This window comes from Nicotiana attenuata, unplaced genomic scaffold, assembly GCF_001879085.1.
Source record: "Nicotiana attenuata strain UT unplaced genomic scaffold, NIATTr2, whole genome shotgun sequence".
NCBI classification, from domain to species: Eukaryota; Viridiplantae; Streptophyta; class Magnoliopsida; order Solanales; family Solanaceae; genus Nicotiana; species Nicotiana attenuata.
This window is the reverse complement of record NW_017671298.1, coordinates 187,793-214,797: the sequence shown is the minus strand read 5'-3', so window position 1 is coordinate 214,797 and position 27,005 is coordinate 187,793. Positions and strand designations below refer to the sequence as shown.

Genomic DNA, 27,005 nt, shown 5'->3' with positions numbered 1-27,005 from the left:
GAGGCTGCATAACCTTTAGGAAATAAACTTCACATTCTTGAATTCCTATCGTGCGACATTGATTCAGCTTGAAGCTTAACTCCTTGAATTCCTTCCACGCATTCGTGTGCGCGCATGAGCGCTCGGTATCAGCTGTGCATCGACGGCTTATGATTCCCTGATCGAAGGGCGAGATGTGTTTTTTTTGTGTTGATGTTGGGCCAGCCTGGAGGACTTGAGGCCGGATTTTGCCTATAGCTTGAGCGCTGAGGCGTTGATTGTGTAGGCACGTGCTTTTGGATTTGTATGTTTGGTAGTATCCCTATTAGTGGAAGTGATGACAGGATGGCTATGTGGTGAGTATGATGTGAATACGAGATGTGTTCATACGAATTGAATGTGACAAGAAGGGTCTGCTTGAGGATAGAAGGAACTATTAGGCGCTTGATTTCCATCTTGATTTGATGTACAGCCCCGAGTTATGAGTGTGTGAAGGATCTTTTCATGTGGTCTAGTTGGGGAATGGAGTAGATTTCATGCTACGATATGAGTTCAGACTCAAGAAGACTTGGTGATTGCGTGATGTTTATGGCGGTGGAAGGGTATAAAGAGAAGTTAGTTTGAGAAGGAGCATGTGGGTTATCTCCTGCGGAGTGTTCTGAAGTGGTGTGAACCCTATGTTTTTTTTTGAAGGTCCTCTTTTACCAGTGAAATATATGTGTGGCAGTTTGAGTTTGGATCGCGTACGTGAGTTGTCTTGATTGTTACGAGGGTGGATGTGAGAATTGCAGATGATTTGAAACACTAGATTGTTTGTGTTGCATGAACTTATGAAGGATTTAGTTGAATCTCACTATGGTATTATGGCAGAAATAGAGTATAGGCATTGTGAGTTTTTAGGTGTTTTGGTCTATGGCTTTGAACCAAGTGGGGGAGTCTGCTATTGATTAGTTGATTGCACGATTATGTGTTGTATTGGTTTCAGTTTGAGGTATATTAGCAAATTAGTTGTGGCTTGCATGGGTTGAGATCGAGGATGGCTCGAGTAAAGGAAAATTTGGATAAGGGTTGTGTTATGCTTTGAGGTCATACGAGAAACGTTGGATGAATTAGTTGTTATTGTAAGGGATGTAACGGGCATGGAGTAGGATATCACTCCGTTGCTTAAAAGGGTGGGTTACTTCTTTAGGTGTTGTTGATGGGGAACAAGTCGTTCGATTCATTTGATCAGTGTAATTGAAACCTGAGTAGAGTGAATGACTCCCAAGAATGGTTTTAATAGGTTCAAGACTTCTATGCAATAATTGGAGATCTTCAGGATGTGTATTTGGCTAGAAATTGAGGCTTACATTGGAGGTTGTCAAGACTTGTGGCATTTCTATATCAATTATGGGATTCTACATATCAGGAAGGTGAATGTAATGGCTTTAGATTCGCAGGAGGTCTCTTCAGGGTAAGTAATTTGGATGTGGTGCTTTTGGGGATAGTTAAGAGAGTATTCGGCAGATTATGAGCCTTAAACGATACGGTTTCATGCTTGAGTCTCATGTGGAATGTCTGGGCTGAGGATTGCGGTATTATGCAAGGGGAAGTATCAATTTGAAGGTAATTTAGAAGGAACTTGGATAAATAGGACAGCTTGGTAGTAGGCTGGATCCGCATGGTAAGGGATGTGATTAGTTCTTTGGGTGCTTATGAGGTAATGAGTTTCTTCAGGTGTTTCGTGGCAATGCTCTTGGGTTTTGATGGCTTGTGTAGCTTGTTTGAGTTAAAAGGATTCAGTCTTGACGGTTTGGTTTTGTGCAAAGAGGATTCGGAGAGTTCTTGATGGTTCCTACCACGGTTAGAGATGTATATATTCTACTGGCGTGAGGAGCATGTGATGTATAGTGATTTTCCTCTAGAGGGGATCAAACGGAAAGTTCTTGGCTAGTTGGGTACGTAGTTGCTTGTGGCTCGGAAGGGATTATGAAGTTCTCATATTTATCATAGGATGGCATGGTATATGCGGTATGTTGTGTAGGGTTGAGATTGCATGTGAAAAGTCACGATTCAGTTCTGAAAGGAAGGTCATAAATTCTTAGGCAGCGCAGGCAGTTTCAGATGATTGGGCAAATGATATCATGAATTCTGCGGCTTGATGAGGGTAGACATTTCAGAAAGGGCAATGTGTTTGAGATAAAGGTACTTCATTGGTATTGCAGCGCTCTCTTGTTGGGTAGACTGCTGATATTCATGTTGCTTGGTGGCACAGAAGAGTTATAGGAGTGTCCCTCGTAGAATGATTGAGTATTAGAGGTGTGTTATATATTCGAGCGGTGGAGTTGGGATCAGATATAGTGATTCATACGCTTTATGGATTTGGGGACTGGGAGTTCTCATAAACAGGTTATGTTGTGGTTGTGGACCGCGTATATCGGTCTTGTATGGCGACTATGGGGGGTTTGGAGACCCGGGTGGATCCTTTGTTGCTTAGTATGTTCGATTTTGATGTGCTATTGGGTATGGACTGGTTGTCTCCGTGTCGTTTTATCCTGGACTGTTGCGCTAAGACGGCGACGTCGGCTATGCCGGGGATGCCACTCATTGAATGGCGAGATTCAACGGATTATGCTCCCAGTAGGGTTATTTCTATTTTTGAAGACCCAGCGGATGGTGGGAAGGGTTGCCTTTCTTATTTGGTCTTCGTGAGGGATATCAGTGCAGAGACTCCTACCATTGATTCAGTTTCGGCGGTGAGGGATTTTTCTGGATGTGTTTCCTGCTGCTGGGCATGTCGCCGGGCAGGATTATTGATTTCGGTATTGATTTGGTGGCCGGGCGCCGTATCGTATGGCACCGGCGGAGTTAAAGAAGTTGAAGGAGCAGCTTCAGGAACTCCTTGATAAGGGGTTCATTGGTAGGTCAATATGGATGTGCGTTCTGCATCGAGTTGTCCTTGTTGACTCCGAGTTGCTATTGTCGAGGGATGCGTTGATTCGATTGTTATTGAGCTTATTAGCGTTCTGGGGAGATCTATGAGTTACCTTTCCGTGTTGCGAGGCGTTATGATTTGTTGGTTATAGGCACATATGGTGCGGTTCAATTGGGGTCTCATAGTGGAATTCGAGCGGGAAGAGTATTGGGTATTGCTCGGTGGATGGCGCATTGGTTATGCCCTTTCGGGTTTGTGTGGTGTTATGTCATTTGCTTCGCCGTGGTTATGGTGATTCGCTTTTGGTACTAGACATCAAATTGTGTGTGGTTGTTGATTTTGAGCATAGTGACTTGAGGTGTTTCATGCGGACCAGTGTTTGGATAGGGTCGCGCATTGCAGCGAAGTTAGGTGGAGGTATGATCCTTCAAGTTAGATTCGTGTGTTCTGGTGCTACGATGTGTGATGGGTTCTCAGCATTGTGTGGTGGTGGCACTGGTGTGCTTGTGGTAAAACTCTCTCATTTGAGTCATTATTCCATGATTTGAGTACATTTGGACTGTTGCTTATTGTTGCGTGGGTCGCACGGGTTGTGGATCTAGACTGTATCGATGTGTCATATCACTAGAGTAGTCATATTGGATGAGATGAGGTCATTGAGATCTAGAATGAATACTATCGGATTCGATTTCAATATGTTGGAAGGATAATATCGGGACTCGGCTTAGAAATTTATTATGGTCTTTGCCGAAGGAGAGGGAGCTCCATGACCAGTTGATTTGAGGAATGGTTATGATTTTCTGCGTGTTTCATTCATCGTTGGTAGTACAAAAGTGTTGGAATGAGGCCTTATTTGATAAGAGGTTTATTATCGATATTCGGTTGTTTTGGGCAGTTGCTGAGATTTGGAGTCTTCACTATGAGTGTTTGAGTTGTATGGTATATCCTGTGGTTTCCATCTTGAGTTGTGGTTATGGCTTGCTACAGCGTGTTCAAATTTATTCGGTGTGCAGATGTGAGATTCTGATCTTATAGATAAATTTTGAAAGTGGAAATTTGGTTCTAAGGTTTATGGACTAGGTTGAATTGTGAAATTTCAGTTACGTTGTGCTACCCGACCTATATGAGATAGGGTGAGGGATCACCCTCGGGTATGTGCATGGTAAGGTTATACAACAATTTAATGGTTTTCAAAACAACTCTGGGCACGTTCGAAGACGAACGTATGTTTAAGTGGGGGAGGATGTAACGACCCGGCCGGTCATTTTATGAATTTCAGCCCCATTTTCCCCATTTCGGCTTCTTTATGTCTTGTTCAACTGTATTATGTGGTATCGGGTTGGTTGGTTCGAGTTCGGAGTGGTTTTGTGGAGGAATGAGACACTTAGTCTCTTAAGTGGACCATTTAGTTGGAAAAAGTCAACCGGAAGTTGACTTGTGAGTAAACGATCTCGGAATTTGGTTTTTATGATTCAGATAGCTTTGTGAGGTGATTTGGGATTTAGGAGCATGTTCGGAATGTAATCTGGAGGTTTCGTGGTAGATTTAGGCTTGAATTGGCAAAATTGGAATTTTGGCGCTTTTCGGTTGGTAGTGGAAATTGTGATATCGGGGTCCGAATGGAATTCTGGAAGTTGTAGTAGGTCTGTTGTGTCATTTGTGACGTGTGTGCAAAATTTCAGGTCATTCGGACGAGGTTTGATAGACTTTTTGACCAAAAGCGGAATTTGGAAGTTTTGGAATCCTTAGGCTTCCGAGGGCGATTTAGTGTTCCGGCGTTGTTTTGAGAGTTCCGAGGGTTGGTAAAAGTTTGAATAGTGGTATGTGTCTTGTTCGTACTTTTGGTTGAGGCCCCGGGGGCCTAGGGATGATTTCGGAAGGTTGTGGAAAAATTAGAGTTGAGTTTGAGCAGTTTCAGCTGCTGAATTCCTGTCATAACCGCACCTGCGAATTGGGACCGCAGGTGCGAGCCGCAGAAGCGTAAAAGGGGTCGCAGATGCGGCCAAGGCTGTGAATGACTGGAGTCGCAGATGCGGAGAGTTGGGCGCACCTGAGATAGCGCAGGTGCGATTTTGGGCTGATAAGTGATTTTCGCAGGTGCGCACCTGGGACCGCAGGTGCGGGTCCGCAGGTGTGAGATTTCAACCGCAGAAGTGGTTTAGCTGGGGCAGAACATATAAATTTAGCCCTTCGCGATTTTTGAGTGGTTTTTCACCATTTTTCATACGAGTTTAAGCTTGGGAGAGCAAATTGAAGAGGGAATTCAAGAGGGTTTCGTGGAGGTAAGGTTTTTGGACCCTAAATTTATTTCTATGTTGGTTTTTACTTGTTTAAACTTGAAATCTATGGAAATTAGTAGCCAAATTGGGGGTTAGGGCTTGGAAATTGGAGACCTTAATCTAGGGATTTGAGGGGTCATTTGTGGTTGGATTTTGGTATATTTGGTATGTATGAACTCGTGGGAGGATAAGGATTCTATTGATGTTATTTTTGTCGGATTCCGAGACGTGGGCCCGGGGGTCGTGTTTGGCCAATTTCGGGTTCCTTGGTGTAATTTGATTATTTTCGCATGGGCTTCGTTCCTTTAGCATATTCTGATGTTATGATTCCGATTTTTGATAGATTCGATGCGTCTTGAGGCCGATTTGAGAGGCAAGGGCGTCGCGGGCTAGAGTTTGGCTTGGATTGAGGTAAGTAACGCTTCCAAACTTGGTTCTGAGGGTTCGAAATCCCGAACTATGTGTTCTATTATTACTATTGAGGTGACGTAAATGCCAAGTGACGGGCGTGTGGCGTGCACCGTGGGAATTGCGGCCTGTATCATTCCATGGCCCCGCTTAGTAACTCTTTCTTGCTGATATTTGCGTCGCACTTATGTGATTAAGTTGATGAGCTGTAAATCATGGTAATTATCATGTTATTAAGGCTTCATGCCGTTATTGTTGAGACCCTAGGGGTCGATTCTTGCTGTCATGTTACTTGCTTTATTGATATTTTATACGCAGTCATGTTCATGCATATTATATCACGCCTTAGTCTCGATTATTGTTATTTGACATATCATATCATTGTTCGGGCTAGTATCATGACATTTTGCGCCCGTGTGAGCAAGACTGGAGAGTGATGACTGAGTAAGGCCGAGAGCCTGATTGTGAGTGACAGTATATGGGATCGGGCCGCACTCCGCAGTGGTTATGTTGATGATTATGATAACGCTTGGGCTGTAGGAGCCCCTCCGGAGTCTGTAACACACCCCTAGTGAGCGCAGTTGATAATATTGAGGGATGGATCTTCCCTGGACATGGATCTTGTTCGAAGTATTTATATTTGGAGATGGATCTTCTCCATAGGCTGGAATGGCCTTCCTTGGTACTGGATGACTGTTGTCAGTGATGTGTATATACTCCGGGATGGATCTTCCCTGGGCCTTATGAGCCATATATAGTACCAGGTGGTTGTGAGTTTGTTATTGATATTATCTGGAGGTGGATCTTCTCCGTAGGCTGAAATGGCCTTCCTCAGTACTGAGTGATTGCTATCAGCGATGTATATATTTCGGGATGGATCTTCCCTGGGCCGTATGAGCCATATACAGTACTGAGTAGACAAGCATTTGAGGTTGTGGGCGCATGAGGCACTCAGCATGGTGCATTTCATACAGCCTGTGCATTGACATGTAGATGTAGCAAAGTTACACTCCTTTACCTTGTTCATACCTGTTCTGTTTTACTGTTCGAGCTGTTTATTTAACTGAAAGCATGCCTACGTTTCTGTACATTATTTCTGTTACCCTTGAGGAGGTTGAGTTCGTCACTACCTATCAGTCCAAAGGTTGGACTTGTTACTTACTGAGTTGGTGTACTCACGTTACCCCCTGCACCTCGTGTGCAGATTCAGGCACATTGGATCTAGTGGCGGATGTTTGATCGAGGCTTTTGACTTACAAGATTATTGAGGTACCTGCACTGCGTTCGCAGGCCTTGGCTCTCCACCTTACTTACCAGTTGTATTTTAGTTGTTCCCTTAGACATTATATGAGACTATGTATTTTTCCTTAGATGCTCATGCACTCAGTGACACCCCAGTTTTGGGCTGGATTGTATTTATTATTGGAATTTCTTATGTTTCAAATAGTTCTTTAACTGTTAAAAGCTTCCGTAAATGTTTTCAAACTTATTATTATCGGGTTGATTGTTAAGTTGAGGCTAACCTAGTTTCACGATCGGCGCCATCACGACGAGTCGGGTTTTGGGTCGTGACAATTGGGTTGCTCAGTTGTTGGTTCTGGTTGACTGCTTGCCATACCAGAATATTAGGGTTCTATGGTGGAAAGAAGGGCAGGTTTTGAGGATGGTTCTGCCCATAGGTCGGGTTAAAGTGAGTAAGGAGGTCCTAGTGGGCTTGCACGGCTTGGACTAGGATTGGGGAGGTATTTGGTGCGATTGGTGTCAGTATGTTGGTTAGTCAAATTTGGTTGACATAGTTATTCATCGCTAGTTGCATTCCCTCCATTATCAGTTGGGCTAAGAAGTTTGAATTTTGGAGGATTATCACTGCCTCCTGTCCTTTGATATCTAAATTGAAAGATACAACTTGTCCCAGGAGCCCCTTCTCTAGCCAGGATTGCGACTGGTGATCCAGAGGAAGGGGGTGGCCGAGTAGATAAGTTGGTTGTTGTGGAGAGGAAGAGGAGAAGGTTGTCCATGTGGGAAGGGTTCAGACGTGGAGTTTGGAGAGGGAGTCTTCGAAGTCGAGTTCTTCTCTGAAGATAAAATGGGAGGCGTGGCATTTTTATGGAGTGAAGAGTTTATATCAATATTGGTAGTATAGAGCATTTGAGTGCTACTAGATTGAGAGGTGGATGTGGAAGATTTGCAATCTGCTTACATGGATTATGTAAGGGCTAGCGTGTTGTATTTAACTTGGGGATTAATAGGGTTATTGATTGCCATCTGTTGGGATGAAGGAAGAAGCGGTTGCATGGCTGTATTAGCCAGTTGTTTTCCTTCTAAACAACGGTTAGATTGATTACCACTGTCGTTTGCTAAGCTAGAAATATTGTCAAGAGTTGCCAAGTGGCTTTTTATCTTATTGTCTTGCTCATCTTCTGCCAGTAGGTAGTATTATCCTCCATGCAAACCGGATTTAGCTTAGGTAATGTCGAAATCAAAAGCTGGTTGTTTTTTGTTATACCATGGTTTGGGTGGTTTATAGGATCAATTAGTGAATCTTGGTTGGTGGTATCTAGGATGTCAAACTTATTTCCTAATTTTATCTTATACTTAGTAGTAGACTTAGTTATATTGTGAGTAGAGTTTACTACCGGGGTTTTTTCTTAATAAATTAATTTCTGGGTATTAATGTATATACCTGTGACGACATCAAAGATTTTTGCACTGATATCATGGCCATCCGTGTTAACTACTTTCTTAGTGGATGACTGTTCTTGTAGGTTTTCCTTAGCAATGTGTCGCTACGTTTGGTGAAGAAGACTATCTGTCACTGTTCTTCATCTAAGTCTCCTAAAGAATGTTTTTGATCTTCATGAAGAGTAATATCAGGAATGAAAGACCTACGTAAAAAGCATAATTAGTCTGGACATGACCCAATCTACCACACGTTCTACAAAGGAAATTTCACCTTCATAGTGGATAGGTTGCTTATGAGAACCAATATAGATAAAAGGGAGAACAAGAAGTTCTAATGACAATTCTACACATAACTTAGCATAACGTCCTCTTAAAGTTGCTGAAGTACAAACATCAATTTTTAATAACTTACCAATTTGTTACCAATTTTACTGACGATATCTCCATCATAAAATTCAGTAGGAAGTTTGTCACGCCCCAAACCTGGGGAGGCGTGGCTGGCACCCGGTGCCGTGCTGGCCCGAGCGAACCACTCTGTACTCATGATCGTTCGACCAAAACTAGAACATACATTGGTCGAGTTGGCTGAACTCATTCCTTTTGTAACTATCAGGGCTAACATGGCCACAACTCATAATGTACAACTGTAAGTGGGGAAACACTGTATTGATGAACCATCGTTCTTAAAACATGAATACATATGGGTTATCAAGGCCTCTGACATACTGTACATAATAAATCTGTGTCTATAAAGCCTCTAAGAGTATTTGACATCAAAACATAGTCAGGATAGGGACCCGACCTACCTATAAGTCTGTAGCAAAACTCTGACACGATGACTTATAGACTCTGCTGCACTCCGAATGAGGTGGAGTCTTACCGATCCTTCGCTGAATGCTAACCTCGTGTACTACAAGGGTTCATCAACCTGATTATCTATACCTGCAGGCATGAATGCAGCATCCACAACAAAAGGAGGTCAGTACGAATAATGTACCGAGCATGTAAGGCATTTAAATCAGTATATAAGGGACATGAAAGGAACATGGAGTAAAGGACTCAACATGTAAGTCTGGATAGCTCTATAAATCATGAAATATTTATAATGTGATGCATATGCGTATAAATGTGACATAATGCATAGGTCTATGTGTACATAACATCATCAAGCCTTTGAGGGCATCCTATCATATCATCTCGGCCTTAATGGGTGAAATCTTCAACGTATACTAGCTGATTAGGTGGTGGTGCGTATACAATGCCATAACCTTTCCCCATACCCCATATACATATAATATACGCGTATATAACGCCATCTGGTCATGGGTAAATGCATATATATAACTGAATGCAATGCATAATGAAGTAAGTCAATACGATCTCTTGAAATGTCATGAGGCTCATGAACAAATGATATAATAGTAGGACATATGGGAAATCAAGAACATAAGCAACCCTAGTACTTCTAAGAATAGAATTATTTGTGAAAGTTGTATGCTTGCTCGTTTCTTTGTATCATATGGATTATGCCAAAAGAAAATAAGGAATAGCCTTAACATACCTTACTTTACTACGAAGTAATCTCCAACTTGCTAAGATTCGGAGAAAACCGACGTTATAGTCGTGAAATTGTCGAAGAGACTATCATGATTGATTCTTGAGTCAACCTCACCTTGAATATTCTTGTAGAAATTTTTGGTATCATAAAATTTGTTCAAAGCTAAGAGTGCCGTGAGAAGCTACAGTTTCTTGTTATTCCTCCAATACAATGACAGAAAAGGTCATATATTATCCAAGAGTTATTCTCTTGTATTTGACCCATTTAAAGACAAATGTTTATATTATGATAAGACCAAAACACGTGGAAGTAAGGCATACATAGTGGCATTTACTATCTATCATGATGCAACATTTGTTTCCAATTCCTAAACACATGACGGGTAGCCCCCACCTCTAATTACATTATCCTACTATTATAGCCAAGTGTTGGACATGTAGAAACATTTGAACCAAACATATGATCCTTTAGCCACTAATATTAAATAAATCATGGGTATTTTATAAAATTAGGACATATACTAATACTTCAAAAATTATGTTTTATCGAATTCTGGTTTTTCCAACTTAATATATAGGGTGCATATTTTTGTACTATTGATTCTCAAAGCGGTAAAAAGATAACTATATTATGAAATGATAATTTCTATTCTTATAATAAGGAAAATCCCTTTTATAAACTTTCTCATATCAAGTGTATAATTTAAAGAATATCCGAAAATAGTAATAATAGTAACTATCCAAAATTATACTTGTGTTATAAATAGAATTTTATTTATGGTGAATGTCTATATTTAGAGAGATTCTAGGGTTTATTACTTGGTGGCTAAGTCACACTCTCCCTATAAATAGAGGGTTCTATTCCATTGTAATTCATCCCAAATCAATAAGAGTTCTCTCTCTCTACTTTTCTCTGCAATACTCTTCTTATTCTTTTATTGTTTTATAACACGTTATTAGCACGAGACTCTAACCAATTGAGTATCAACTTTGGGATTGAGCATAGTGATTGTCAATTGTTCCATGAACTTTCTTCATGATTAAATTCTGGATTTAAGGTAAGTATTTTACCGTATTTTTCTCTTTTATTCTATACTTTGATTTTAAATACAAGCAAAGATAATAAATTTTAATTGTAACTCTAATGGAGTTTGTAAGAAATTATAACCACCTGAAGTGGTAAAATTTCTATGCCTCGCCATGATCAAATTCATGTATGATTGTGGGCAAAGAATTGAAAACTCGTCCCATTGAATTTGCTCCATTCTCATTCCCTTAAGAGAATGTGATAGCAGTATGTGATAAGTGTGAAAAAAGATAAAATTATTACTATGAATATATTAATGGATATGGACGTGGCAATAGACGAAATTATAATCGTCATCATTTGTGGTAATGAGAACAATAAGGATTCTCAAAATAATCTTTCACTCTGTGAAAAATATTTGTCATCGATTTGACATGAGATTTTGTAAAACACATATAGATGATTATGGTCCATTTCATGATGTGATTGTGACAACATCTGATTTATGAATACATATTCATTCTTCAAAGAATATGAACGTTCTAGTGGTAGTGAATATACCGCACTCACCTCTAGAATGAGGTTTGAGATGATATAAGAAAATAATGTCATTATTATGGCATGAATGGTCATTGGTCACGTACCTATTATAAGCCAAAATATTTCGGCAATGTGATTATTAAAGTACAACAATAATGCAAGAAACATATCTTGCATATAATTTTGACCATAACCATAATGGTATAAATTTCTCTTTAAAAGAGATTTCACCATATGGATGATGAATATGTGGTACTACAATATTAATTGAGAGCTCTGGAAGAGCCAATTATCACTATTTTGAAGAAATAAAATTGATTACCAATAAGATATTGTGTTGTAGTAAGTCTCAAAGAAACTTATTCAGTTTCTGAAGTATACGCGAAAGCGGTTGATTATATTGAGACTATAAATAAAGGAAAGATTAATATCTTCTATTACTGCAACTTGTAGCGGGGTAATATGTATGTGAAAAGCTACCCGTTTTATTCTCCAATTTGTACTACATAAACAAAAGAATACCACAATGAAGTGGATATTTATTGATATAAAAACCCATATCATAATAAAATTGGAGTTTATTGATAATTGCACACGTCATGGTGTAAATCCGAAGTTTATCAATATTGATAATTTATTCAGTTGGCATAATTGGTTTAGCCATATCAATTTAAGTATGATGTGCAAAAATAATAGAGAATTCGGATGGGTAAATATTAAAGAACTAGAATGTTCTTTACGAATTCTCTTATGTTGCTTGCTCTCATTAATTAATTGACCAACTAAAATTGGGATTGAATCCCATGAATGTTGGAAATATCAAAGGTGAATATGGGCCCATTCACCTGCCATGTATATCGCATAAGATGCATCTATGAGATGGTTACATGTGCAATTATTATTGACCCGCAACCTGGTGTTTGCGAGGTAACTTGCTCAATAATTTAATATAGAGCATAATTTCCAGATTTTCTATTCAAGATAGTTTATCTTGATAAGTTGGTTGACATCACAGTTGATTTAGCAATATGATTTATTGAGTGCCTCCACTTACTAGCTAAACTATTGCTTATGAGAACAAAGTTATCTATATCAGTTTGATATAGGTTATATACGAAAGTATATTATATTCTCCCCTCACAAGTGGTTTCAATGTCAGGAACCAAATAATTCTATCTCATTATTATTGATGTGCGGTGTATATTTTGATTAACACCATAACGCACAAAGATGGGTTCTCAAAGTTGAGGAAACAAGTTAGTTTTTCTAACATGAGGGGGAGACAAGATACAACAGTTGAGAAAAAGTTACATGGAATAAATTATTATTTATACATCTAGATCCCCGAATAAAATAATATGAACTTGAAGTTCATAAAAGGATAATTCATGTGCAATTTATTGCAAAGCATGCCAGACGCATTTGCTGACACAAAGAAAGTATCTATATTCTCATTGCAAATGCTCCTATTAGAATAAGTCCTAGAAGGACAAAGTCTATAGTACGCTTAAAGCATATAGACAAATCAGTTTCAAATAAACTTCTTGATAAAGAAGATGAGCAAATGATCCAAATGATCATAATAAAGGAGGCAAGTGATCTAGAAGATCACATGACATAACACTTCATAAAATCTCAAGAGAGATTCAGGTACCTGAAAATATGAATGAAGAGATCTCTATGTTATGTCTTTATGAAAAAATATTGAAACTGATATAAAATGTTTGTCGACGACATCTATGATAACGCTAAATATATATATGTGAGGATCTTAAGTATGAAGAAACAATTCAAGTAGAATTGGTTTCATATGAAAGACATGTAGTTCAAACACTTGAAAGTATAAAGTCAATGGTATGTGCAATTAGTTTTCGATATCTTATATGTCTAGCATGACATGAAAACTTGATATGCATCTAAAGTCTATTATATTGCTTATATGACTTAACAATCCCTGAAGGATTTAAATTGCTTAAAGCATATAGAATTCATGGTCATGAAGTACTACATCCTCAGTGCAATTTGTGCACAAATGTATCTTGTTATAACTATATGCATGATAATATGATAGCAAGAGTTTTCACCTCTATGTGAAGATATTGAATTGACGATTCCAATAAGATCATATGAAGACAGATCATCTCTATCAAGAATGATGATTTCAAGGTGCAATATATTCATTCAAGTTAATATGGCTGATTTGTTTATCAAATCTCTATCAAAGATCTTTTGAAGATGGTGCACAAGACTGGAATGCAAATGCTTAAGGATGTGAATTGATGCTCTCATCAGGGGGAGTTAATACGCGTTGCACTCTTTTTCCCTTACAAGGTTTTGTCCCACTGGGTTTTCCTTGCAAGGTTTTTAACCAGGCAACCAAAAGGCGTATTATTAGATATGTGTACTCTTTTTCCTTTTCTAGAATTTTTTTCCCATTGGGTTTTCTTTTAGTTAAGGTTTTAACGAGACACATTATCTGTTGAATAGACATTCAAGGGGAGTGTTATAAATAGAATTTTATTTATGGTGAATGTCTATATTTAGAGAGATTCTAGGGTTTATTACTTGGTGGCTAAGTCACCCTCTCCCTATAAATAGAGGGTTCTATTCCATTGTAATTCATCCCAAATCAATAAGAATTCTCTCTCTCTACTTTTCTCTGCAATACTCTTCTTATTCTTTTATTGTTTTATAACAACTTGATATATATCAATTTGTAATGGCTAAAGTGCCTTGGACGGTGGAAGATGCAATGTTTATCTTTACTTGCCAATAGATCTTTTACAAAGAATACATATATACACATAAGCACCTCAACATTTCTTTACTAATTATAGGACATATATTATGCTATATTATGCTAATCATGTGTATTATCCATATTTACATGCAAGCATATGTTATTTTAACATCATAACCAACCCTCATTTTACTACGGGGTATAACATCAACAAAAAATTACGGGGTGTAATATCGATGTAATACTGCAGGGTGTAACAAAGTTGGGGTAGTCTAACCCAAAGAGCGGAGATTGTTAATTTAGCATTAGAAGCAACAAAGTTTGGTTCCCATTTTTTGACTGACAGGTAATGGCTATTAATGAACCATGGAGCTTGATGAAGAGCTTTGGCCATATTATGTTCTTTAGAAAATTTAACTATATAGTAATCCTCTCCTAAGTCAATTAATGAAAACTGCTCAGTAGGCTTCCAAAGATCCTGAATCTTCCTCTTGAGATATTGATGAAGGATACACTTACCAAAGAGCCTGATGATCACCGAGAATCTCCAGGGTTCATAAATGCGTTGCCTATCTTCGGATGAGAGAAGAATTGTGTGGCTTCTGACATGTCAACAATATAATCATGAGTTCTTGGAAGTAAGGAAACGTGCTCTTCATGAGCGAAGTTCATGAATTTTTCTTTAAAAGTGGGTGACCCTTCAATTGCTTGCATTTGAGAGTATCAGTTGTTGGATCAGGTGGTCTTGGAGGTAGAGTGATATCCATTGAAGAAAGATCTAAAACGTATTGGGACATAGGGTAGGCTGTTGAGTGGCAGACGACTAATTTAATTAATCCACAAAAGTACCTCTTCTATAATGAGAAAATGACCCTATTTGTATTATCAAGATGCAAATTTGAAATGGTCTTTCGATTGATGCCTAAGAATTGCTTGATTTTGATCTGGTTGTTCCCTAAGACCCTTTTAGTTTTATTTGAGTTCTGTTATAAAATAATAAAATAACAAGAGCAATATTGCAGAGAAAGAGAGAGAAGGAATTCTTATTGATATTTTGGGGTGAATTACAATAGAATATAACCCTCTATTTATAGGGAGATGGTGACTTAGCCACCAAGCAATGAACCCTAGAATCTCTCTAAATATAGACATTCACCATAAATAAAATTCTATTTATAACACTCCCCCTTGAATGTCTATTCAACAGATAATGTGCCTTGTTAAAACCTTAACTAAATAAAACCCAGTGGGAAAAAAATTCTAGAGAAGAAAAAAGAGTACACATATCTAACAATACGCCTTTTGGTTGCCTCGTTAAAAACCTTGCAAGAAAAACCCAGTGGGACAAAACCTTGTAAGGAAAAAGAGTGCAACGCGCATTAACTCCCCTGATGAGAGCATCAATTCACATCCTTAAGTATTTGCATTCCAATCTTGTGCACCATCTTCAAAAGATCTTTGGTAGATATTTGATAAACAAATAAGCCATATTAACTTGAATGAATATATTGCACCTTGAAATCTTCATTCTTGATAGAGATGGATTGTCTTCATATGATCTTGTTGGAATCTTCAGTTCAATATCTTCACATAGAGGTAAAAACTCTTGCTATCATATTATCATGCATATAGTTATAGCAAGATACATTTGTGCACAAATTGCACTGAGGATGTAGTACTTCATGACCATGAATTCTATATGCTTTAAGCAATTTAAATCCTTCAGGGATTGTTAAGTTATATAAGCCATATAATAGACTTTAGATGCATATCAAGTTTTCATGTCATGCTAGACATATAAGATATCGAAAACTGATTGCACATACCATTGACTTATACTTTCAAGTGTTTGAACTACATGTTCAAAACTACATGGCTTCATATGAAACCAATTCTTTTTGAATTGTTTCTTCAGACTTAAGATCCTCATATATATATTTAGTGTTATAATCAATGTCGTCGACAAACATTTTATATCAGTTCCAACCTCCTTATTTTCATAAAGACATAACATAGAGATCTCTTCATTCATATATTCAGGTACTTGAATCTCTCATGAGATTTAATGAAGTGTTATGTCATGTGATCTTCTAGATCACTTGCCTCCTTTATTATGATCATTTTGATCATTTGCTCATCTTCTTTATCAAGAAGTTTATTTGAAACCGATTTATCTATATGCTTTAAGCGTACCAAAGACTTTGTCCTTCTAGGACTTAATATGAGCATTTGCATTGAGAATATAGTTACTTTCTTTGGGTCAGCAAATGCGTCTGGCATGCATTGCAATATATTGCAGATGAATTATCTTTTATGAACTTCAAGTTCATATTATGTTATTCGAGGATCTAGATGTACACATGATAATTCATTACACGTAACTTTTTCTCAACTGTTTATCTTGTCTCCCCCTCATGTTAGAAAAACTAACTTATTTCCTCAACTATGAGAACTCATCTTTGTGCGTTATGGTGTTAATCAAAATATACACCGCACATCAATAATAATAAGATGGAATTATTTGGTTCCTGACCCAAAACCACTTGTGAGGGGAGAAAATAATATACTTTCGTATATAACGTATATCAAACTGATATAGATAACTTTGTTCTCATAAGCAATTATTTAGCTATTAAGTAGAGGCACTTAATAAATCATTTTGCTAAACCAGCTGTGATGTAAACCAACTTATCAAGATGAACTATCTTGAATAAAAAATCTGGAAATTATGTTCTATATTAAATTATTGAGCGGATTACCTCGCAAACACCATGTTGCGGGTCAATAATAATCGCACATGTAACCATCTCATAGATGCATCTTATGTGGTATACATGGCAGGTGAATGGGCCCATATTCACCTTTGATATTTCCAGCATTCATGGGATTCAATCCCAATTTTAGTTGGTATATTAATTAATGAGAACAAGCAATGTAAGAGAATTTGTAAAGAACTTTCTAGTTCTTTAATATTTACCCATGTGAATTCTCTTTTATTTTTGCACATCATACTTGAATTAACATGGCTAAACCAATTATGCCAACTGGATAAATTATCAATATTGATAAACTTCAGGTTTACACCATGATGTGTGCAATTATGAATAAACTCCAAGTTTATTATGATATGGGTTTTTATATCAATAAATATCCACTTCATTGTGGTATTCTTTTGTTTATGTAGTACAAATTGGAGAATAAAGCGGGTAGCTTTTCACATACATATTACCCCGCTACAAGTTGTAGTAATAGAAGATATTAAATCTTTTCTTTATTTATAGTCTCAATATAATCAACCGCTTTCGCGTATACTTTGGAAACTGAATAAGTTTCTTTGAGACTTACTACAACACAATACCTTATTGGTAATTAATTGTGTTTCTCCAAAATAGTATAATTGACTCTTGCAGAGTTCTCAATTAATTTTGTAGTACCACATATTCATCAACACCTATATGATGAGTATCTCTTTTAAAGAGAAAGTTATACCATTATGGTTATGGTCAAAATTATATGCAACATCTGTTTCTTGCATTACCGTTGTCTTTTAACAATCACAATGCCAAAATATTTTGGTGTACAATAGGTACGTGACCAATGACCATTCATGCCATAATAATGACATTATTTTCTTATATCATCTCAAACCTCCTTTTAGAGGTGAGTGCGGTATATTCACTACCACTAGCACGTCATATTCTTTGAAGAATGAATATGTATTCATAAATCAGATGTTGTCACATTCACATCATGAATTGACCATAATCATCTATATGTGCTTTACAAATCTCATGTCAAATCGATGACAATATTTTTCACAAAGTGAGGGATTATTTTGAGAATCCTTATTATTCTCATTATCACAATGATGACAATTATAATTTCGTCTATTGCCACGTCCACATCCATTGATACATTCATAGTGATAATTTTGTCTTCTTTCAGACTTATCACATTCTCTTAAGGGAATGAGAATGGAGCAAATTCAATGGGACGGGTTTTCACTTTTTGTGCCCATAATCATACATGAATTTGATCATGGCAAGACATAGAAATTTTACCACTTCAGGTGGTTATAATTTCTTACAAACTCCATTAGAGTTATAATCAATCTTTGTTGTCTTTTCTTGTATTTAAAATCAAAGTATAGAATAAAAGAGAAAAATACGGTAAATCCAGAATTTAATCATGAAGGAAGTTCATGGAATAATTGACAATCATTATGCTCAATCCCAAAGCTTCTACTCAATTGGTTAGAGTCTCGTGCTGATAACGTGTTATAAAATAATAAAAAAACAAGAGCAATATTGCAGAGAAAGAGAGAAGAAATTCTTATTGATATTTTGGGGTGAATTACAATAGAATAGAACCCTCTATTTATAGGGAGATGGTGACTTAGCCACCAAGCAATGAACCCTAGAATCTCTCTAAATATAGACATTCGCCATAAATACAATTCTATTTATAACAAATTCCAAGTTTTAACAGAAATTTTTTACTGACGAGCTACAACAATTGCCCCTATACGTAGTCTCAGTTTTGGATAAAACCTACTATTACTTCTACTATTTCTTTGTTTGAAAGAAACTATCTGAAATAGTTTTGATAGTTTTGGTTCTACTGAATTTTACCAGGGAAATTAACGTTTTCTAAAGAGAAATAGCATTACATATTCCATGAATGTTTCTAATAGCTAGTCAATTTCCAAATCAATTCCATACGCATATTATTGTATGAAAATCTAAAACGCCTATGGATAATTGCGAAAGCACTCCACGAACATCACTAAAATCCACCTTAATATCATGCATACTGCTAAATACACCAAAAGGCAGCTGTTCCCTAAACTATTACTACAACATTAAGACAACAATTCCATTATATTTCTGTTTCCATTCGCGCCCCTATTTGTATAATCAAGATGCAAAAATTTACACGTGGGTTCAGCTACATGTGGAGAGATCAATCATTGGACTCATCTGAATGGTTCAACTGGTGCAGATTCTTGGAGAAGTGCAGCAGCCTCAAAACACTCAGCGGCTTCGAGTGCAGATGCACCATTTTGACTTTTGTATAACAAGCCAAGATTGTACCAAGCTGAAGAATTTGTTCTGTCAAGCCGTAATGCATCGGTCAGAAAGCTTTTCACGACAGGCAATGATAGGCCACTGAGTTGTCGAAGAACAATGGCAGTGGAAACCAAACTAGGAACATGGTTTGGTTCTATGTCTAAAGCCTTCTGAAAAGATTGTAATGCTTCTTTGTGGAGTCCCCTAGCTTGATAGAGTAACCCTGCAAAAATGACCACCATTTATGATGCCTTCAGAAGTTAGCTCTGTAAGATCTCATCTCAAAGATGATTAAACAGAAAACATCTAGATTAATCGGCATTTACAGACTTGTCCAGATTGTAATCATGTTAATTTGATTCTTGCAAAGATGTGACTTCGTGCAACAACTTTTTTCAAAATAGAAATGCCTAGGATGCAGACTGGGTTTACAAAGACTCAAAGAGGCATAAAACAGCAGTGATCAAACCCACTTTGGCTCTAAGATCACAATCTAAAACTTAGTATATAGAAATGTAATGGCCAAATATCAAGTATCTCTTCAATTGGTTGTCTTTCGCAAAACTTCTCGGTTAACATGTTGGCTGCATAACCACTATAAGACGGCACTTGTATTACTGCTTTTAAATATGAAACTCAAGAATGCCTAAACATGCATGCTTAGAGTGAAACCCCCCCCCCCCCCCCCCCCCCCGTACAAGGTGTTAATTGCAATTGCATTGCCTAGGCAACATATCTAGACTTGAGTCATATTGCCCTGCGCCAGAGGGATAAATATCTCTTTGCAGAAAGAAAAAACTAACTCCAACCCTATATCTTGTACACTCCAAGAGACATCTTATAAGAAAAGTTCAGAACATATGCCAAGATAAGTGGAAATAAAAAGCTAATACCTGCAGCGTGGCATCTTGAAGCAGAATGAGGATTGATAGCCTCAGATTTGATTAGGCAAACCTCCGCATCACGCCACTGAGACAAGCTTGTGTACACATTTGCTAGGTCGTGCCATGTTTCCATTTCTAAACTTCTAGTGTTGTTACTCATGTTCTGTGGGTTTAAAGGGCAAAAAGAACAACGCAACTGATGAGAGACGGAGAATTAAAAGGACAAATTAAAGTATAAAAGCCAGACAACCTACTAAGGAATACAAGATTGAACTTGAACATCCAACATTTCCTACAGTCCTGCCGGAAGAAGAGAAATAGAATTGAAAGAGAATCTGAAACAGAAGATTACACTTGAAAAATTCCTTCCCCATTTTCCCTCTTCAATTGCAAATGTGAAGGTTCATAACTCGGTAAAGAAAACGAATAAAGGTTGAAAGCAAGCGCTTTGCAAGGTCATGTCAAGAATTTGAAAAGTGTCACCAAATTAAACTAGAAGGTCTCTTAGACTTAGATTATAGCAAGATCTGTTGTCCAAGTTGATATTTCATGTCATGAGGAACCATACCTTTAACAACTTCTTCTGAACTCCAAAACTTTTTCTCTGAACTTGGAGTACAGCAAGAAGATGAGTATATGTCTCCACCGCACCCCGCAGATGTTCCTGGGCAATCTGTAGTTTAGCCTTAGTGCGTAGTAGTTCTCCTTGATTCCATTTTCCTGTTTCGTCTAGTGCAGCATTAATAATGTTTTCTGCATCTATATACCTCTTTTGAGCAGACAGTATGCGAGCTAGAAGAAGCCATCCTTTGACAGTAGATCCTCCCTCCAACTTCAACAGCTGCTTTGCATAGTAGAGAGCAATATCCAACTTCCTCTGCTCTGCATTCTCCAAACTAAGGTAGAAAAGAACATTAGGATTTCTTCCTTCAGTCATCTTTTGTGCCGATTCAAGTGATTCAAGAGCTTCACACAGTCTTGACGTTCTCTCAGAATCAGATACAAGGGCACGAGATCGACCTGAGAGCAGAAGACCAAGTAAGCATTTTGCAACACTAGCCATCTGGTTACATTTCCCATCAATTTTTGGGAGCACTTTCCGGGTATACCCCATCCCTTCTTCCGATAAATTGGGATACTCTGCACAAATTTTGGCAGCAAGTAATAACTCAAATATGCCGTTCTCATTGTCCCTGTTATTCATCAGGTTCCTTAACAGATTCAAAGAGACCATGTCATCACCTTCTGCATAATAACACAGGGCAAGGGTAGTGTACTTTTGTCTTCTAACAACAATTCCAGGGAGCAACTCCTCAACCTGACGGGCGAGTGCCCTAAACTCACCTGCAATGGATAATGCAAAGCAGAGGTGATCCAAGATCGAAGGATCCCATACAATTTTATTGACGATGTATCTTCTTAGAAGAACCAGAAGCAGCAAAATAGCTTCTTCTATATTGTTTCTAGGTATGAAGGAACCTTCTGCCTGTGCGCGAAGATTTGGAGGAGCTGCATCAGTGCCACTGTATAAGAGAAATATAGCATACTGCTTTTCTATTTTGCTTCTCGTTTCCACATCAAGATTCCACCGATAAAGCAGGGCCCTTCTATATGACAAGATTGCTTCTTGAGGAGCACAAGCTAGCTTCCACAGCTCAGGAAGTAACTCCACCGCCTTGTTCAAGGTTTCCAACAATTTGCAATCAGCAGAAAAGTTCTCATGTAAGCCATCTGGCAAAGCAGACTCAACCGTATCCAGTATCACTGTACACGACTGAGCAGCTTCTGCAAAAGTCATAAAGGAAATCTTTAATGCCCAATAACAATCGACAACGCCGGAACATTAAAAAGAATAAACATGCACAGATAGAGGTATCGTGACAGTAAACGGAAAATACCCCTAAGCAGGCATCTTCTTGACTCAGTATTCCACAATAAAGTCAGCGGAATTATAATTGCCAAAGAATAAAATATGCAGTAGAATAAACACATATCATGAACTTAGCTAATAAGGCGAGGAAGCACCTGTAAACCTCCCAAGTGCCTGCAGGGACATTGCTTTGAGTAAAATGGCCTCAAAGAGCAGACTTACTGCATGCATTGACATAGGTGGGCTAGCGTCGCTAAGTGAATTCCGTCTTGGTATCTCACATCTTCTTGCAATCGAAAGTCTTATCTTGGGAACCACCGCAGCAATATCTATTCCCTCAAATACATGAAGAGCAGCCTCAATGTTACCTTTTTGATACTCAAGCCGACCTAATAATGCTCTTGCTTCCTAAAATAAAAGTGTCTCTTAGCCTCCAAGTAGAATATGAAGGGAATAGAAGTTGTAAGTCAAGAGCTCTTATTCATGAAAATTCAAGTTAGTTATGTCGTCCACCATGGACATTGCAGCTGACATGTTGAAAAGATTTTTGTATTTCAATACAGTCGCGCCATGTTAATTTTCGTTAATATGACAGAATCTCCAGTTTTAAAAAGATATTAGTGATCCATTACAAAGTAAAATATAAACACACCATTACGGGAGAATTGCAAGTAAAAACAAGGGTCGTCGTCATTCATGCAAAGAAAGTAGCGAAAGCTTTATTTACAACTTCATACAGAGATATATATAAATCAGAGAAAGCCTCATTCATTTAACCTTTTGCATGCAAAGTAGCTTATTTTCCTAGTGCTTCCATTATGAATTCACTTTTACTTTCACATGCTACTGAGCCATCCCCTCAATTCTTTGAGGATGCAAGAATGCACTTTACTCCAAAAGAAATTTAAATGTAAAAATAACTGTGTCTACCAAATCATTGGTCTGATTATGTAAATTTTAGACCACGTACACAGTGGAAAAAAAAATACATGGACTTCTGTTCCCTGTGCCTCAGTAAGAAAACAAATCACGGTTTGCTCAACACCAGATTAACAATGGAATTTATCTAATAACAAAACTAGATTCTGCCATTCTCAACTGAAAAGTTCCCTAGTATCCAGAATGAATTGATAAGAAAACTTCCTTACTGCATCAAAATCAAATTGAGGGGCGAAAATTGGGATAATAACATCTGATTATGAAAAAGATAGGAACAGTTAACTATGGGATCAAACGGGAAGCCAACTTCATCATAAGTATCCTTTGCAGCACCAACCTCATAATTCAAAATGCCACTCTCACGAAGTGATGATTCTGCTTCTTCTATGTTACTGGTATCTGCCTTGGCGTCATCTCCGGCTCGTGAAGAATATCCACTTGCTGAATAGTCCCGAGTTGCAAGAGACTCGGATGATGGAATAATATCTTCAATCCTCAGTTGTTCCCCTGAGCAAATGCACTTCATCATCTTCCGCAATCTAAGGCTTAAACTAATTTTCTGCTTGTAAATCCAATACTTAACTCTCATCCTGTCTCATTACGCTGAAATGTTTAATCACAAAACATATCAGAACCCACAGTGGAACATGAATCAGAAGTTAGTAAACCAACAACAACAACAAACCCAGTGTATTCCCACAAGTGGGGTCTGGGAAGAGTAATGTGTACGCAGACCTTACCCCTACCTTCAAAAGGTAGAGAGGCCTGTTTACGGTAGACCCTCGGCTAAGGAAAAGTTAGTAAACAAAGATAAGATGTTTTATCCAGTACACATAACAGTATAAGAGAAGAAAGCAAGAAAAAATAAAAAGTAAACTTGGCATAGAATACATAACAAAAATTCTACTTTGATTGAAAAAGGAAAAGGAAAGATCAGCCCAATTCAATCTCTTTCCCCTTGTAGGATTGTGTGTTGATTACACATATACCCTTTTAGCTGGAATTCAAGATGAGCCTTTTTTCTTCCAAAGATGGCCCAACTAAAAATTTTCTACACTGTTCAAGAAATGCTGCACCTAAATTATGTGGATCATAGAAATTAAAGACCCTAAAACAAATAACACAAAATTACTAAGGTTTATAAAGCCCTAAGATATTGAATTGAGTAAAAGGAAGCAAAATCCAGTTAAAGGAAAAACCCAACATTACCCAAACAGAGCCTCCTCAGTTGAGCTAAACACAAAGGCATTAACCAATTACAAAAACTGAAATCCAGAAAGTTCACCAACAACCAAGAAGATGTTGCATTATTTAGACCAAGAATTCAGGGGAAAAGATTTCAACTTTCTTAAAGCCTGGGCAGCTAAAAATTTCAAGGGGAGAAAAACTCAATGTATCATAAAAACGGGTGAAAGTAATCAACTTCAAACAGTGAAAGATAGGGTTAAATCAAAAGTACCTTTTAATTGGTAAAACGCATTGACTGAGCTGAGCCCACAAGAAATTAACGCCTCCACTACCCTTCATTTCTTCCAAAAATTAAAGCTTTTTTGCTTGATTTTCTTGACTGAGTTAAACCCAAAAATGAAGAATCCAAAGCTCTTAAAATTTTGTTTTTCTTGCACAAGTTTTCAACTGTAGATTTTAGTGGTTCTATTTACACTTGGAACTGTGGAAGAGAAGATTCAAAAAGTCAGACAGACAGAAGTAGTGAGTGCATTAAATGTGAGAGACCCAACAAACCCTGAAATCTTTTCTTCCTTATCAGTAAAAAGTTAGAATTTAGAATGCAACAATTATTTTCTTAATGTGGTAAATTTTTAGTAAATTGTGACAAAGATTTTTCTTACAATAGTTTTCGCAATAAATTAATGATGTCTGACAGAGTCTTGAATTCCTTTACAGTAGGAGTACTAAATTTAATTATGTTAATCCCTCTCCCCTATAATAAGCGAATCAATTTACTTTTGGCATGCTTATTAAAAAAATACTAAATTCTATACAAAAGTTTTTAATATGACTAAATTATAATTAATTAAATATTTAATCTGAGGAGTAAGAAAACTTTTTAAGATATGTACATAAGAATAATTTTGTAAAAATAAATTAAATTATTTCTTAATTATATAAACGAACATTTATTTTGGATCAAAATAAACAACAAATTGATCACTACTATGCACGGGAGGGAGTAATTATTTTAATGGCTGCTTTAGAGAAAGGTTATGGGGAAGGAATAGAGTGGGTCCCATTGTTGAATTTTGGGTACAAAGGCCTTTCAAATGTCTGTCAGTTGCCAACTGTTTATTTAATATAAAAATGATTCTTTCATTTACTGATTTATTTTACTTTTCTTTACTTTAAGAATAATTATCAACTGTTTTATCCCTTTGCACGTGCTTTATTTCATTTTTGTTTTTGAACGGGTGAACGGCAGCCTTAGCATAATTAGTAAAGTTTCCTCCATGTGATCAGGAGGTTACGGGTTTAAACCGTGGAAACAACCTCTTGCAGAAATGCAGAATAAGACTGCGTATAATAGACCCTTGTGATCGAGTCCGGAACCTAAATGTGGTTTTTTTAGACTCAAAACACTTTTTTAAGTGTAAAAAAAGAAGTTACATTTCTATATAAAACGCGGTTGTAAATCGCGTTTTACCTTAACGGTCGTAACGCGGTAACAAACCGCGATTTACATAGTAGCTGAAAAGACAAGTATATAAAATGCGTATTACCGCGTTTTATATAAAGCGTGATAATAAACCGCGTTTTATATACATTAATAATAAATCCCTTCCCTTTCCCCCCACATTTCTGCCTGATCCCTTCCCCTTCGTTTTAAAATAACAGCGGACCCCCCTCCATTAACGTTGTAAAAAGCTCGTGTGGACCCCACGCGTCCCATAAAAAGTCGATATTGTTGGTCCCACATCTTAGCCAAGCCTTCTAATGTTGCGGGTTGCTTGTTTCGGAATCAAATTTTCAAATATTCAACTTTCCGAAAAATATAATTCGAGGTATTCCGATTTAGTTTATGTCCAAACTCGTATAAATAATCCATATTAGTTGTTTTGAATGTGTTGTATGTTGTTTTGTGTTTTTTTTTTTTTGCGATTAAATTGGTGCGTTATTTTTATCCGGACTAAGATATTAATGCTGTAAAAAAATATGTAAAAATTGTGAAATCGTTATTATTTGTTAATAAAAATGTTCATAAATTACTATTACTGTTTTATATGTATTTTGTGATTACAATGTATTTGTTGTTTTATCTGGTTTAAATTATTTTTTTGCTTAAAGACTAGTAAATCGGAATGCCTTTTAGAGTAGTAAAATGTAATGCATTTTAGCGTAGTAAAATATAATGTCTTTTAGCATAGTATAATGTAGTGCCTTTTAGCGTAGTAAAATTTTAGTGCCTTTTAGCATAGTTGTCCTGTAGTTTAAGTATCTCTTATACTCAAAAATATGTCAAAATAACTGATAGATCAAACACAAGCTCTGTCCAATTATAGTCAACATATATTTGGTGCTACTGGGACGCAAATATCGAGCCTGGAACCCATATATGAATATTTAATAATTAATATTATATATTAATTATTTAATTTACAAACAAACATAAAAAATTATAAAACTAACATGTAAAATAATAAAACTAACAAATAGAAGAATTCAGGATAAATTGGTGCTACTGGGCTCCAAATATGGAGCCTGGAACCCATATGTGAATATTTATTTATAAAATTTTATAATGTAATTTACAAACTAACATATAAAATTATAAAACTAACACATAGAATAATTCAGGATGGAAGTGCACGGTTAGCCACTAATAACACATGTATTTATTTTTAAGCCACTGTTTAAAATGTCTTTAGTCTTTAGCCACTGCTTTAATAAACTTTAACTGCCCGAACAAAAATACCCTTCTGCTGATGTCCTTAACTTTTGTACTTAACTTCAGGACTTCAGGACTATATGTCCTTAACTTTTGAACTTAGAACTCTAAGTTCAGGACTTTAGGACCACATGTCCTTAACTTTTAAACTTGTAACTCTAAGTTCAGAACTTCAGGGCTACATGTCCTTAATTTTTGAACTTGGAACTCAAACTT

The 27,005-nt window shown here is 37.1% G+C and overlaps 1 protein-coding gene across 2 annotated transcripts; it reads right to left on the bottom strand.

Annotated features, from left to right (window-relative positions):
• Positions 1-18,898: 18,898 nt before the first annotated feature.
• Positions 18,899-24,650, bottom strand: LOC109207380 (tetratricopeptide repeat protein 7B-like). Of its 2 annotated transcripts, none has more exons than XM_019370287.1 (6): positions 24,348-24,650; positions 23,226-23,491; positions 22,105-22,357; positions 20,648-21,864; positions 20,089-20,242; positions 18,899-19,418 (listed from the first exon to the last, which is right to left on the bottom strand). In XM_019370287.1, exons 2-6 carry the CDS (start codon positions 23,475-23,477, stop codon positions 19,102-19,104), a joined length of 2,193 nt encoding a protein of 730 aa, XP_019225832.1. In that variant the 5' UTR covers positions 23,478-23,491; positions 24,348-24,650; the 3' UTR covers positions 18,899-19,101. The 2 variants fall into 2 exon arrangements, with proteins under 2 accessions (XP_019225832.1, XP_019225833.1); XM_019370288.1 differs by lacking the exon at positions 24,348-24,650 and adding an exon at positions 24,098-24,285.
• Between the last annotated feature and the right edge of the window lie 2,355 nt (positions 24,651-27,005).

Coding starts and splice junctions, on each gene's coding strand:
- LOC109207380 (XM_019370287.1), bottom strand. CDS start 23,477: ATGAGAGTTAAGTATTGGATTTACAAGCAGAAAATTAGTTTAAGCCTT. Junction 21,865..22,104: donor GGCACTTGGGAGGTTTACAG/GTGCTTCCTCGC, acceptor TGACTTTTGCAG/AAGCTGCTCAGTCGTGTACA. Junction 19,419..20,088: donor TTCAAGATGCCACGCTGCAG/GTATTAGCTTTT, acceptor TCATTTTTGCAG/GGTTACTCTATCAAGCTAGG.